The sequence below is a fragment of the Chrysochloris asiatica genome, unplaced genomic scaffold, assembly GCF_000296735.1.
Source record: "Chrysochloris asiatica unplaced genomic scaffold, ChrAsi1.0 scaffold00027, whole genome shotgun sequence".
Lineage (NCBI taxonomy): Eukaryota > Metazoa > Chordata > Mammalia > Afrosoricida > Chrysochloridae > Chrysochloris > Chrysochloris asiatica.
The window spans coordinates 25843564-25856665 of NW_006408545.1; the positions used below are offsets into that span (position 1 = coordinate 25843564).

The following is a 13102-nucleotide window of genomic DNA, read 5'->3' on the forward strand; positions in this document are numbered from 1 at the left end:
CTGAGCATGTTCTTCCTTTTTGGTTTCCTGATTCCAAATTTGCATATTTAATTATAATATTTGGCTTTATCTTCTCAAGCTGATCTTTGAAATTTTCTGTTCAACTCTATCCCCTTTCTACCTCTTGCTATATGTCTTCCTTTTCATGTGAAAATCTGATGGGGAACTAGAAAAGACATTTAATGACTTTCTGAGGCACCACAAGTATGAAAGGTAATTGACTAAGGCAACCAGACAAGATGGAGGAAGATGTTTCTACTAACTCTCCACTGCTGTTATTTATTCATCTTGAATTTCAATGGGGTATACAGTATAGTGATGCATTTAATATGTCTCTTCTAGCTTTGTTTTTGTAACTCTCACCAAATAACTCTTTTTCTGATAGGTCTGGGTAAGGAGTAGGTAGGAGATGATAATGATAGGATGACATGATTCAGCTACAGATACTAATGGAATTAATTGTAATCGGGAAAACTTGGAACTATAACATGGGTTTAAAATGAGCCATCTCAGAAGCACACAGATGGATCTGACTGCAAACCAAGAAGAGCCAAGAGTGGACAGTGTCCTTTGGACCCGGAGATCCTTGTGTCTTGAACCTCTTCAACCAGGGAGAGAAAGCTGTGACACTAGCATGGCAGAGGAATGGCAGTAAAAGAACCAAGAACCATAGTGTCAGAGGGAGCAGTGGGTTTCCCAGCCCACTGTTGTTGTTTTTAGGTGCTATTGAGTTGGTACCTACCCATAGTGACCTTATACACAGCAGAACGAAACACTGCCTGATCCTGGGCCAACCTCACTACTGTTGCCACGCTTGAGCCCATCGATGCTGCCACCTGGCCAATCCATCTCGTTGGGGGTCTTCTTCTTTTTCTCTGACCCTCCACCTTACTAAACATGATATCCTTCTCCAGTGACCTGACAATATGTCCTAAGTATGAGAGATGAAGTTTGACCATCCTGTCCTCCAAGGAGCACTCTGGCTGCACTTCTTCCAAAATGGATCTACTGGTTCTTTTGGAAGCCCATGGCACTTTCAATATTCTCCTCCAACACCATATCTCAAAAACATCAATTCTTCTACGGTCTTCCTTATTCACTGTCCAGCGCTGGCATGCTGTTTTGGCATGCTCCATTGAAAATACCATGGAGCAAGTAAAAATCAGTGACTTTGGGCAGGAGGCTTGCTGGCAATGCTGGTCGCCTTCAGGTACTTAATTGGGAAATTAGGGTTGCTGACCCATAGAGCTAGAGCTGAGTGTTCATGGTGGAGCAGTGTGTCCTGTGGGCATTCATCAGCAGCCTAAAAGAGCTTTGTAACATTGGCTGAGCAGAGAGAGACCTAACTGTGGGCATGGCTGAGGAAAGACTGTCTTGACTGGAACATCTGCACCTTGAGCATTTCTAATCCTGAATTATATACCTGTTAACTTCTTGAATAAACCCCACAATTGTGAGTATATTGTCTGAGTTCTGTGTGGTCATTGCAATGAATTATCAAACCTAGTTGACTGAGACTACTGTAGGAGGAATGGCTTGCTGTCACATGATATTATAGGAGGCAACTTAGAATTTGACTTTGGTTGATCAAACTGGGGTAAAAAAAAGTCCATCTTTGATATTGCTCCAAGTGTCTGTTACCCTTGCTATGCTCTGGTCCTTGCTCTTGTTCACAGTTTCCTATCCCACTACTTATCTGAAAATTGAGAGTCAACAAAAAATATGGCAACAGCGCTTACATACTGTTTTCCCAGCACTAAAAGTGAGAAGATTAAAACTCTTTACCTTGCATTCTATATCCAGAATTGTTCTTTTTTTATTGAACCCTGATAGTTGTAATAATGAATGCCTATGTATTCACCCTCCTCTGTGAGTTGTCCTGCTGTGATGACTTGCTTGTTCTGTGATGATAGAAACTTGCCACCAGTATTTCAAGTACCAGCAGTATCATCCATGGCAAAAGGGTTTCAATCAAGCTTCCAGACTAAGATAGACTGGGAAGAAGGGCCATTCTAAAACATTAACTACTGAACACCTAATAAGTAATAATGCAACATTGTCCAACATAATGCCTGAAGATTCCTTATGTTGGAAGACATTCAAAATATGACTGTGGAAGTGTTGCCTCATCACAGTACATTTGACCACATTATTATGAATGGACCAAAGCTTTCAGGAATTTCATTTACTGATGTGGTATGAACCAAAAGGAGAAGAAATAGCTGAAAACATGCATTAATTATCAGAACACGGAATGTACAAAGTATGAATCTAAGAAAATTAGAATTCATAAAAAAATCCGCTGGAACACATAAAGATGGATATGCTAGGCATTAGTGAGCTGAAATGGACTGGGATTGGCCATTTTGAATTGCACAACCATGTGGTTTACAATGCTGGGAATGACAAACTGCAGTGGGTTGACACCTCATTCATAGTCAAAAAGAACATTTAAAGATCTTGAAGTACATTACTGTCTATGATAAGGTAATATCCATGTGCCTACTAGGAAGACCAGTTAGTTTGACTTTGATTAAACATAGACACCAATCACTTAAAGCCAATGATGAATATATTGAATAATTATGCCAGCTTCTGCAGTTTGAGTGATCAAACATGCAAACAGGATAATTACTGGTGATTGGAATAAGGAAGTTGGAGACAAAGAGGAAAAATTGGTAGTTGGAAAATAGGGCCTTGTATATAGAAACAAAACTGGAGATGACATTTTAGAAGAGAAGGTAGAATTTTAGAAAAGAAGGACTCGTTCCTTGAAAATAACATTCAAAACAAACAGTGACTATACATGCAGATCTCACCAGATAGAATATACAAGAATAAAACTGTCTGTGTCTGTGGAATGAGATATTGGAGGAGCTCAATATAATCAGCTAAAACAAGACCAGGAGCTGACTGTGAAACAGACCATTAACTTTGGGTTGAAGCCAAAGAATATTAAAATAAGTCAATGAGAGCATAAATATGACCTTGAGTATATCATACCTGAATTTAGAGACTGTCTCAAAACAAGTTTGCCTCATTGAGCACCAACGTCCAAAAAGCAGACGAGTTGTGGGTTGGCATTAAGAATGTCATATAAAGTAAAAGGTCATTAAAAAAATAAGAGAGACAGAAAAGACCAAAATGGATGTCAGGAGAGACTCTGAACCTTGCTCTAGATCATAGAGAAGCTAATGTGACTGGAAGAAATAGTGATATGAAAGAGCTGAGTAGAAAATTTCAAAACGTAGCTCAAGAAGACAAAGTAAAGTATCATAAGGAGAAGAATATTCCAAGACCTAGAATTAGAAAATCAAAAATGAAGCATATGCTCAGCATTTCAAGATGACAGAAATGAAGGAAAGTTTCAACATTTGAGTTACAATGTTAAAGGATTCTATGGGCAAATATTGAAAGATGCAGGAAGTATTTAAAAAAAAGGGAAAAATACACAAACCACTGTAACAAAAAGAATTAGTTAACGTTCAACCTTTTCAAGAGGTAGCATATGATTAAGAACATATGGCATTAAAAGAAGAAATCCAAGTTGCACTGAAGGCATTAATGGATAACAAGTCACCAGGTATTGATGGAGTTTAAATATTTCAACAACATGATACAGTACTGGAGGTGCTCACTGAATTTCAAGAAATTCAGAATATAGCTACATCACCATGTGACTAGAAGAGATCATATTTTTGCTGGCTCAAAAAAAGAGCATTCAACTGATTGGATAAAGTATTGACTAGTATTTGGTGTGGTGCTGTAGGCTAATGCATCAGACTGAAAAGTCGTTTGACCTGCAAAGTTGGTAGTTCAAGCTCACCAGCTGCTCTTAGGAAACCCTATACAGGGTCACTATGGGTTGAATCAACTTGATGGCACTTAACAACAACAACAATCATTAATACCACATGTAAATAAAGTTTTGCTGAAGACAATTTTAAAATGTTGCAGAAGGAAGAGCATTTAATTATGCTCCATAAACATAGACCAAAAGAAAATGGTTCTAACAGCAAAAGGGAAGGATGAATGGTTTAAAATCAGGAAATGTATGTGTCAAGGTTATATCTTTTCACTAAATTTATTCAATAGGCTTGTTGAGCAAATTATCTGAAAAGCTAGATTATATGAATAAGAATGCAGCATCATGTTTTAGGAAAATTCATATGAAGATGGAAGTCCTGGTGTGGCACTGTAGGGTAAGCACTAGATTAAAAAGGTCACCTTAAACTGCGAGATCGGTGGTTAAAATTTACCAAAAGCTGCTCGGAAACCCTATACAGGGTCTCTATGAGTCAGAACCAACTCATTGGCACTCAACATCAGCAACATATGAACATGACACAACTTTGCTTGCTGAAAGAGAAGAGTACTTAAAATACATACTGATAAAGAACAAAAACTACATCCTTCAGAGTGGATTTCACCTAAACATAAAGAAAGCAAAATCCTCAATAAATAATATGATTGTTGTTAAGTTGTTATTAAGTACTGTCCAGTCAATTCTGACTCATAGCAATCCTGTATAGGATTTCCAAGTAGTGAATGGTGGGTTTGAAGCATTAACCTTGTGGTTAGCAGTCCAGTGCTGATCCTACTTAGTCATGCCAGTACTCCAATATCATGATAAAAGAAGACAAGATTAAAGTCGTCAAAAGCTTCATTTTGCTTGGATCCACCATGAAAACTCATGGAAACAGTAGTCAAGAAATCAAACAACATATTGCATCGTGCAAATCTGCTGCAAAAATCTCTTTAAAATATTAAACAACAAAGATGCTACTTTGAGGACTAAGGTGGGCTTAACTCAAGCCATGGTATTATCAACTGTCACATATTATGTCAAAGTTGAACAATGAATAAGGAATACTGTAGAAGAATAAATACATTAGAATTAACTGTGTTGGAGAATAATATTGAAAGTATCATGGACTATCAGAAAAGCAAACAAATATGTCTTGGGAGAAGTATAGTCAGAATGCTCCTTAGGGCATTCTTTGAAAATGTCAGGAAAGACCTGTTCCTGGAGAAGGACATCATACTTGGTAAAGTAGAGAATCAATGCAAAAGAGAAAGACTCCCAATCAATTGAATTGTTACAGTGGCAACAACAATGGGCTCAAACATAACAATTAAGGATGGTACAGACACAGGTAGTATTTCATTCTGCTGTGCAGCGTCAGACTGACTCGAGGGTGCCACTAACAACATATTCTCAAAATTTCGATTCAATGATTTCATATTTTTTGATGTGTGCTTTTTTTATTTACCTGTCTACCCTAGATTGAGTCATGCTACTTAATTCCTAATGATTTTAACATGCATTTAAAAAATGTTTTATTGTGAATTATGTGATAGTTTACATGGGAGAACATTAGTTTTACATTCATCCTATTGTATATCCTTTCATTGACATGGTTACAATCCCCTCCATGCATTATCAACCAACCAAAGGGTATACCCTACAAGCCTGCACCCCAGTCATCAGCAACATGCATTTTTAATAAGCAATTTTTATGTAGCCATAATATTATTATCACAGTTGCAAAACAGTTACAAATTCTCAGTCTATAATCAAAATTCCCTAATGATATATCCTCAGCATATCTTTTGTAACTATAATTTCCCACCAAAGTTCATATGTGCATTTGGTTCTTTATAATATAAAATAGTCTTCTTTTTAATTTCTCATATTACATTAACTTTTTGAATATACAACATCAATGGCATTTCACATTTTAAATTTGCCTATTACTTCTTCCTTTCACAATCCCTGTAGTTTCTATATATTGAAAATTATGTCAAGCCTCCATTCAATTAATGTTTAATTTTATGTAAGAATACTGAAAGCTATTTTCTTCTTTTGAATAACCTCAAGACACAAGGAATATCTAGTTACTTCCTAATGATAAGTGTTGCCATGTTTAATCTCTTTGTAAAGTGTGTGACCACTAGCTCACTACATTTTGGATGTAGGCTTTCCTCCTTGCAATTTATCAAGTAATTTGTGCGATGATAATTTTGCACCATATAAATATTTTATGCATCTTTCACTTAATAATTTCAGCATCCATTGATATTCATTGTCTAGCATATTTATTTCATTGGCTGCAACAGTATAGTTATTTTTAAATTTCATCATTCTTTCCGTGTTTATTATTTTGCCTTATGTTGAAATCAGGTTTATTTAGACTATAAAAATGTCTTTTGATGTTGCTAGGAATTTACCTAACAGCAAATAGCAGTGATTAATTATCCCAAGATTATATCTTTAATCAGTTTACCTCTCATAAAATATTAAATAGACTAGGTGTGAAATTTGTGAAGAAGACAGGTTTGCATTTTAAAAGTGATGGTCAGATAGTTTAGCATTCAGATAAAAGCTCAGCATAGCAAAAAACAGGTGTGATGGTAAAAGAAAATTACTGTAGAAAATTATAGCAATTCTGAAGCTTGATTTTCTTAAAATGTTTAAGTCTTATCCATTATAACATCCCTAGAGAGACCAACTGTAAGCATCTTGTTAGGTGACACCGAGTGGACTATATGCAAAACAGAACAAAATACTGCCCATTCCTGCTATCCTCACAATTGGTATGCTTATATGCACTGCCACTGTGAAAAACCATCTCATTGGGGGTCTTCCTAGTATTTGTTGACCATCCACTTTAATAAGCATGATGTCCTGTAAGAACTAGTCCCATCTGGTAATATGGCCAAAGTATGAGAGACAAAGTATCGCCAACCTAACTTATAAAGAGTATTCTAGCTTCACGTCTTCTAAAACAGATTTCTATGTTTTTCTGGTATTCAGTGGCACTTTTAATATCCTTTTCCAACGTCATAATTCAAATGCATTGATTCTATTGCAGTCTTCCTTATACATTGTTCAACTTTCACATGTATATGAAGTGATTGAAAATACCATGACTTGGATCAAGTGTACGTTAGTTCTCAAACGAATACTTTTGCACATTAAAACTTTAAAGTTGTCTTTTGTAGATTTCCTTAATACAATGAGTCATTTGATTTCCTGAGTGCGGTTTTCATAAGTGTTGATTGTAGATCCAAGCAAAATTATGTCCTTGACTTATTCAAACTTTCTACCATTTATCATGATATTGGTCCAGTTCTGAGGATTTTTGTTTTCTTTACATTAAGTTTCAACCCATATTGAAGGCTGTAGTCTTTGATCTTCATTAGTAGTATTTAAGTCCTCTGCTTTCAGAAAGTAAATTTGTATCATCGACATTTCAAAGATTGCTAATGAGTCTTCCATTAATCCTGATGATACATTCTTCATATAATCCAGTTTCTCAGATTATTTGCTCACCATACAGATTGAATAAGTATGGTGAAAGGATACAAGCCTGGTGCATAACTTTCTTGACTTTAAACCATTCAGTATCCTCTTGTTCTGTTCTAATGACTGCTTCTTGGTCTATGTACAGGTTCCTGATGAAAAAAATTAAGTGTTCTGATATATCCATTCTTTGTAATGTGATCCATAACTTGTCATGATCCACACAATAAAAAGCCTTTATATATTAATAAAGTAACAGGCAAACATCTTTCTGGTATTTCCTGTTTTCAACCCAAATCCTTCTGATATCAGCAATGGTATCCTTGTTCCACAACTTCTGAATCTGACTTGAATATCTGACAGCTCCCTGTGGATGTACTGCTGCTTGGCCAACTGATTGGAAGAGATCAATATGTGTGCCCATTGGAAAGAATGGTAACCCAACAGAATGTGGTAGACAACATATATTTACGGTTTTTATATTAAAAAAGGGGGGGTACTGACAGATACAATAATTGTTCAGGAGTCTGGTTTCTACAGTAGGTGCAAAAATAAATAAAGTGAAAAAAATGAGAGGTAAAAGATAGAATTTTATGATATTTCAGTTTAAAATGTTAGAGTCAAATGGATTGGGCAAGGAAACGTCCACATTTTGAGGCCTTCTAAGTGAATCACTCAAATGGTGAGTGGAGAATGCCACTGGAATTTAGATCAAGTAACTATTAAAGTAAGGAGCTCTGGTAGCATAGTGGTTACGAGTTGGGCTGTTAACCTCAAAGTCAACCATTCGAAACTACCAGTCGTTCCCCAGGAGAAAGATGAGGCTTTTTGCTCTCATAAAGATTTACAGCCTTGGAAACCCTATACAAGGTTGCTATAACTATAGAATCCACTCCACAGCATGCTACCACCACCATCACCATCAGCTACTAAGGTATTGAATGTATTGTGCACAGAGGACACTAGTATCAGCCAACATTATAACAGAAGAAGAATATTCAAGAATACTCTCAGCCAGTATACAAATCCTTGATGAAACTGGGTATCCACCCAGTCAGGTAAATATGTGAGAAGGAGGTGAAGAGGATAATATTGGTAGAAGAAAGCAGCAACATTTTTTTTTTATGAAACTGGGAAAACAATGGTGCAGAAATGATAATGAAACTGAAGAATGCTGCTTATTACCTCTTACCAAAGTCTGTTACAAGTTCCGACCCACCAGCTGTTCCTTGGAAATTCTATCCAGGTTTGCTGAGTTGGAACCAATAAGACAATGCTTACCAACAACAACCACCAAAGTCTAAATGTAATATGTGGACTGCAGCAAAATGAACAGTCCTACTCTAAAGTCAGGAGTCCTGGTGTGGTGCTGTGGGTTAATGTGCTGGACTGCAAGGTTGGTTTGAACTGCAACGTTGGAGGTTCAACCTCACCAGTTGCTCCTCAGAAACCCTATATATGGTAGCTATGAATCAGAACTGACTTGATGGCATTTAATAACAACAACATTGTAAAGTCAACTTAAAATTAAATGGCAACCATAAGAATGTGTCATGTAAAAATCAAAGTAAGAAGATACAGTAGATGATAGAAGCAAATGTGTTTATTTGTTAATTAGGTGACAGACATTAACTAATGATAATGTGTTACCTCCTGAAAGGCATAGCATACTAGATAATGCAATAAGGTCAAATATCTCCCGCATTATTAAACTGACATGGGTTTTGCAACACTAAACATATACACTGGAAACTGAGAAACTATGAGTCCGATAGGGAAGTTGGTGGCAAGCTTTATTAGGATATATAACAAATGGGCTTCATGAGTTGGTGAACTCAGGGTCACGCTCATATTTTTTGTGACCCTATGTCAGGCTAAATCATCGAACCTTTGTTCATCTTTTTTTTTTTTTTTAAGAGGAACTTAGATTTAGTCTTACCAAAGAGTAGTTTAAAACTGACCATTTTTCATTCTATATCTGAACAAAGAAATGATAAAAGACAGACACTTATGTCAGATACCTTAGAAGGAAGACATTCATAATATTTGGATGTGATCAGTTCCAGTGGTGGGTGTCAGTTAACCTGTGAGCTTGCTGAGTCTGAAGCAATGTTGCTTGCCTAAGGCTTTCCTAGTTCTTTGGGTGATAGATATTGACAGGTAGGAGGAAGCTTGTAAAGAACTTTGTTTCTGATTTATTGAGATCCCATATAGTGTTTGTGCATTTCTGTGTGTGCTACATGGAGGTGATGTATTTCCATTTTAGAACCTGCTTACTTAGTGTTCACATTGTGCCACATTCTCCACTCCTATAATCAATGGGTCTGAGGCAATGAGACAGGACTGATGTTTTTCTCTGAGTAAGCTGTTCATAACTGATCCCTCAGATCAGAACAGAACCCAAATGAGTACTTCCTGGAGCTGTTAATGAGTAATGTCTGTGAGGACTTGGTTCTTCAAAATAAGTTTTAGCTTGTGCCAGAGGAACAATTGGGATACAAACTCAGAGTATTTTTCTGTGTTTAAATAATGTTTTACTTCTTTAGTTATAAGTATAATAATCGTCTTTTATGGAGTCAATTCTGATTCATAGCTACCCTGTAGGACAGAGTAAGAATTAATCCATAGGATTTCCAAGGCAGAGTCCATGTGTGGTGCTGTGGAATAAGCTCTAAACTACTAATTGGAAGGTATGCAGTTTAAACCCTCCAGCCACTCCCTGGAAACCCTATACAGGGTAGCTATGAGTCAGAACCTACTAGATGACACTACCAACAACAACAACTAGACATCTTTACAGAAGCAAATCATCACATCTTTCTTACACAGAGCAGCTGGTGGAGTCAAACAACTCACATTTTGGTTACTAGTCAAATGCTTAATAAGTGAGTCACCAGAGCTCCCTATTGGAATGACTAGGTATGAAAGCAGCAATTCTTAATAATAGAATGCTTGGTAGATAGAATAATAATCCTCATTATTCTATCCTAGATAGATAGAATAATGGTCCACATATGAATCATCTATTATGAATTGAATTTTGACCCACTCCCAAAAAACTATGCTGAAACAACAAGGTAGATCGGAGAGCACTGAGACAGGTTTGCATTGGCTAAGTGGATTAGAGGTAAATAGTAATGCAGGCTCAACATTGGAACAGCAGGGCTCTGTGATACAGGGGTCTAGGCATAGTCTGAAGAAGGGAAATAATGCTAAGATACTTGGCTGTCTTATGAATATTGGTTTCCCTTGCCTGCTACTATAAAATAGACACTTGAGTGGGATAGAAAGGAATGTTGGGAAAAGTGATTACAAAGAACTTGAAAGCCCGACTTCAACCTATAACTGATTGGAATACCTAAAAGGGGTTCTAGAACTTACCCAGTGAAACAGGCTTCTTGTGGAGTCTTTGCAGTGTATAGAACCTTAAGTTGAATCCTGAGCCCCATCCAAAACCTTCTGAGGTGGGACATTCCCATTTGAAAGGACAAGCAGTCCCACCTGGAAGAGCTAGAGAAACTGAGGATATATCTTCAAAGAAAGACCATCAGGAAAAACCCAAAACAAAAATGGCAGTATGATTGGCTACTACAAGAAAAAGCAAGTTGTTCACTGGGAAGCCATCAAGGCAAGTAATCAAGTCCCTTCAGGACAAACCCCCCTCCAAGACTAAGACTCAAAGGAACACATGAACAAGCATATAAGCTAGCTGATGCCCATGTTGATCTACTGGTGAGTAGAAGAGGGGGAAAGACAGCAATGAAGAAATGGGCTGACTTCACTGCATTCCATAGACTCCTGTTGACCTGGAGATGAGAGAGAGAAGAGGAAGGGCTGGTTGGTTCAAAGCATGGAGAGACCTGGGGACTTCTGAGCCCATAGACAAGGACATAGCCACAGAGGGCTAGAACTGAGACTGAAGCATCCAGCTGATATAAAGTGAGGGGAGATGCACAAGAACTCCCAAACTTGCAGATAGTACCCATTTGACCTAACCTCAATGGCTTGATAATCAGAACTTGACTAGAGGAACATAAAGAAAACAAATTTTGATAAATGAAAAGAGTGTAAATTGCAACAATGTGAGGAACTTGACCTGTACTTATGGATGTAGTAGTGCAAAATACCAACTGAGATGGAAGAAGTCTTCACATCAAGTATCAATCCTAGCCCCTCTACATACATACAGGGTAGATAGGAATGGGCATCCTAGACTCTGGCTACCTAAAACAAGGAGGTGATAAAGGCACAAAGTGACTGGCTAATAAGTTTTCAAGAGGGAGTTTAGTTTAAGAGTGTGTGGGGTAAGATAAAGTCTCCACTGAATAGTTTTCATCTTGTCTAGATGGCTTTGGTAGCATAGTGATTATGAGTTGGGCTACCAACCGCAAGGTCAGTTGTTCAAAACAACCAGCTGTTCCGCAGGAGAAAGATGAGACTTTCTGCTCCCATAAAGACTTACAGCCTTGGAAACCCTGTTCTGACTCACTATGAGTCAGAACCGACTGCATGGTACTTAACAGCAACAACAAAAGATGGATCTGGTAAAAAGAGATGGGGATAAGATTCTTAGGATTCAAAAGTGAGTAATTGTTACAATGACTAATTGCGACTGTCCCAACTGTAAAGATAGAAGTTTTGTAACAAAAACGGGGGAGAAGTTCATCTTACAATCCAAAAACAGAGGACCCTAGGACCATCAAGGGAGAAGAGCACAGGCAGAATGCTGGATCCCATCCAGAGAAGCAGCGATACCAGAGATGTAGGTAGAGATGAGGACATGGAGAGAGGGAGCAACTGAGGACTCTAGACTCATGGAAAGAAAGGGACTGAGTGCTGGCAGTCTTGCAGAATGTGCTCTTTGGTTGTTTAAAATATTATATATTCCTGAGTGTTTTTGTGTACATCTCCCCACTTCCCCTACTCCCTAGCCACCCCCCCCCCCAAAAAAAGAAGAAAAACAGAGGGAATGCAAGCAAATACTCTTGAATGATGATGTACGTAGATGGTAATCATTGCAATGAAACGATGGTGTAAAGCCGATATTTTCCCATGTAAACTATCACTCAGTTCACAATTTAAATAATAAAACAAAAGTTCATAGAAAAATGAAAATTAAAGATAGTGTAATTTTTCTACAAATTTTTTGAAGCCCTCTCATATTTCATTATGACAAGTTTGAAATATTTAGTCACTACTGGTTGGTATGTTAATCAGGGACTTCTCACTCAAAAATCTACTCTTGATTACTGAGCTGACAAAATCTGGTGACATTTTTTTCTATCTCAAGTTACTGAGCAATGTCTGGGACACATTATCGTAATTGCCCTGTATCAGAGCCAGATATTTTTTGAAAATGTATTTGGTCTTGCTTTGTGTTCCAGTTGCCAGACTGAATTATTCCGTCTCTCACTAGTGATCAAAATTTTAAGATTTAATAATTGATATGTGAACTTTGAAATAAAAGCAATTGTGAACCAAGGAATAAGACTTATTATAGTGCTGTAGGAAAAGCATTGGATGGTGGTTCAGACCTACTAGCTGTTCTTCGGAAACCCTATATAGTGTTGCTATAAGTCAGAAGATACTCGATGGCACTTAAAAGCAACAATCTTGATATAGTTATCCATTTATCTTAGCCTAGAAAAATGACTTATTTTTTTTAAATCCTCTTTAGTTTTATGAGGCTATTCTGATTAATTTGCTGTAAGTGTTAAACATTTTAAAAAGTTGAAAGATTTAAGATAATTGTCATGTTTAATATAAAGGCCAAATGTAAATGTAAAATGGGTTTGT

The 13102-nt window shown here is 37.1% G+C and overlaps 1 protein-coding gene across 1 annotated transcript in view; it reads right to left on the minus strand.

The window, feature by feature from the left end:
* Positions 1-13102, minus strand: part of LOC102816303 (phosphopantothenate--cysteine ligase-like) — an 81208-nt gene that overhangs the window by 10393 nt on the left and 57713 nt on the right. The window contains exon 3 of the mRNA XM_006839997.1: positions 1642-1696. Within this exon, the coding sequence (XP_006840060.1) occupies positions 1642-1696 (55 nt within the window). The remainder of the gene's footprint in view (positions 1-1641; positions 1697-13102) is intronic.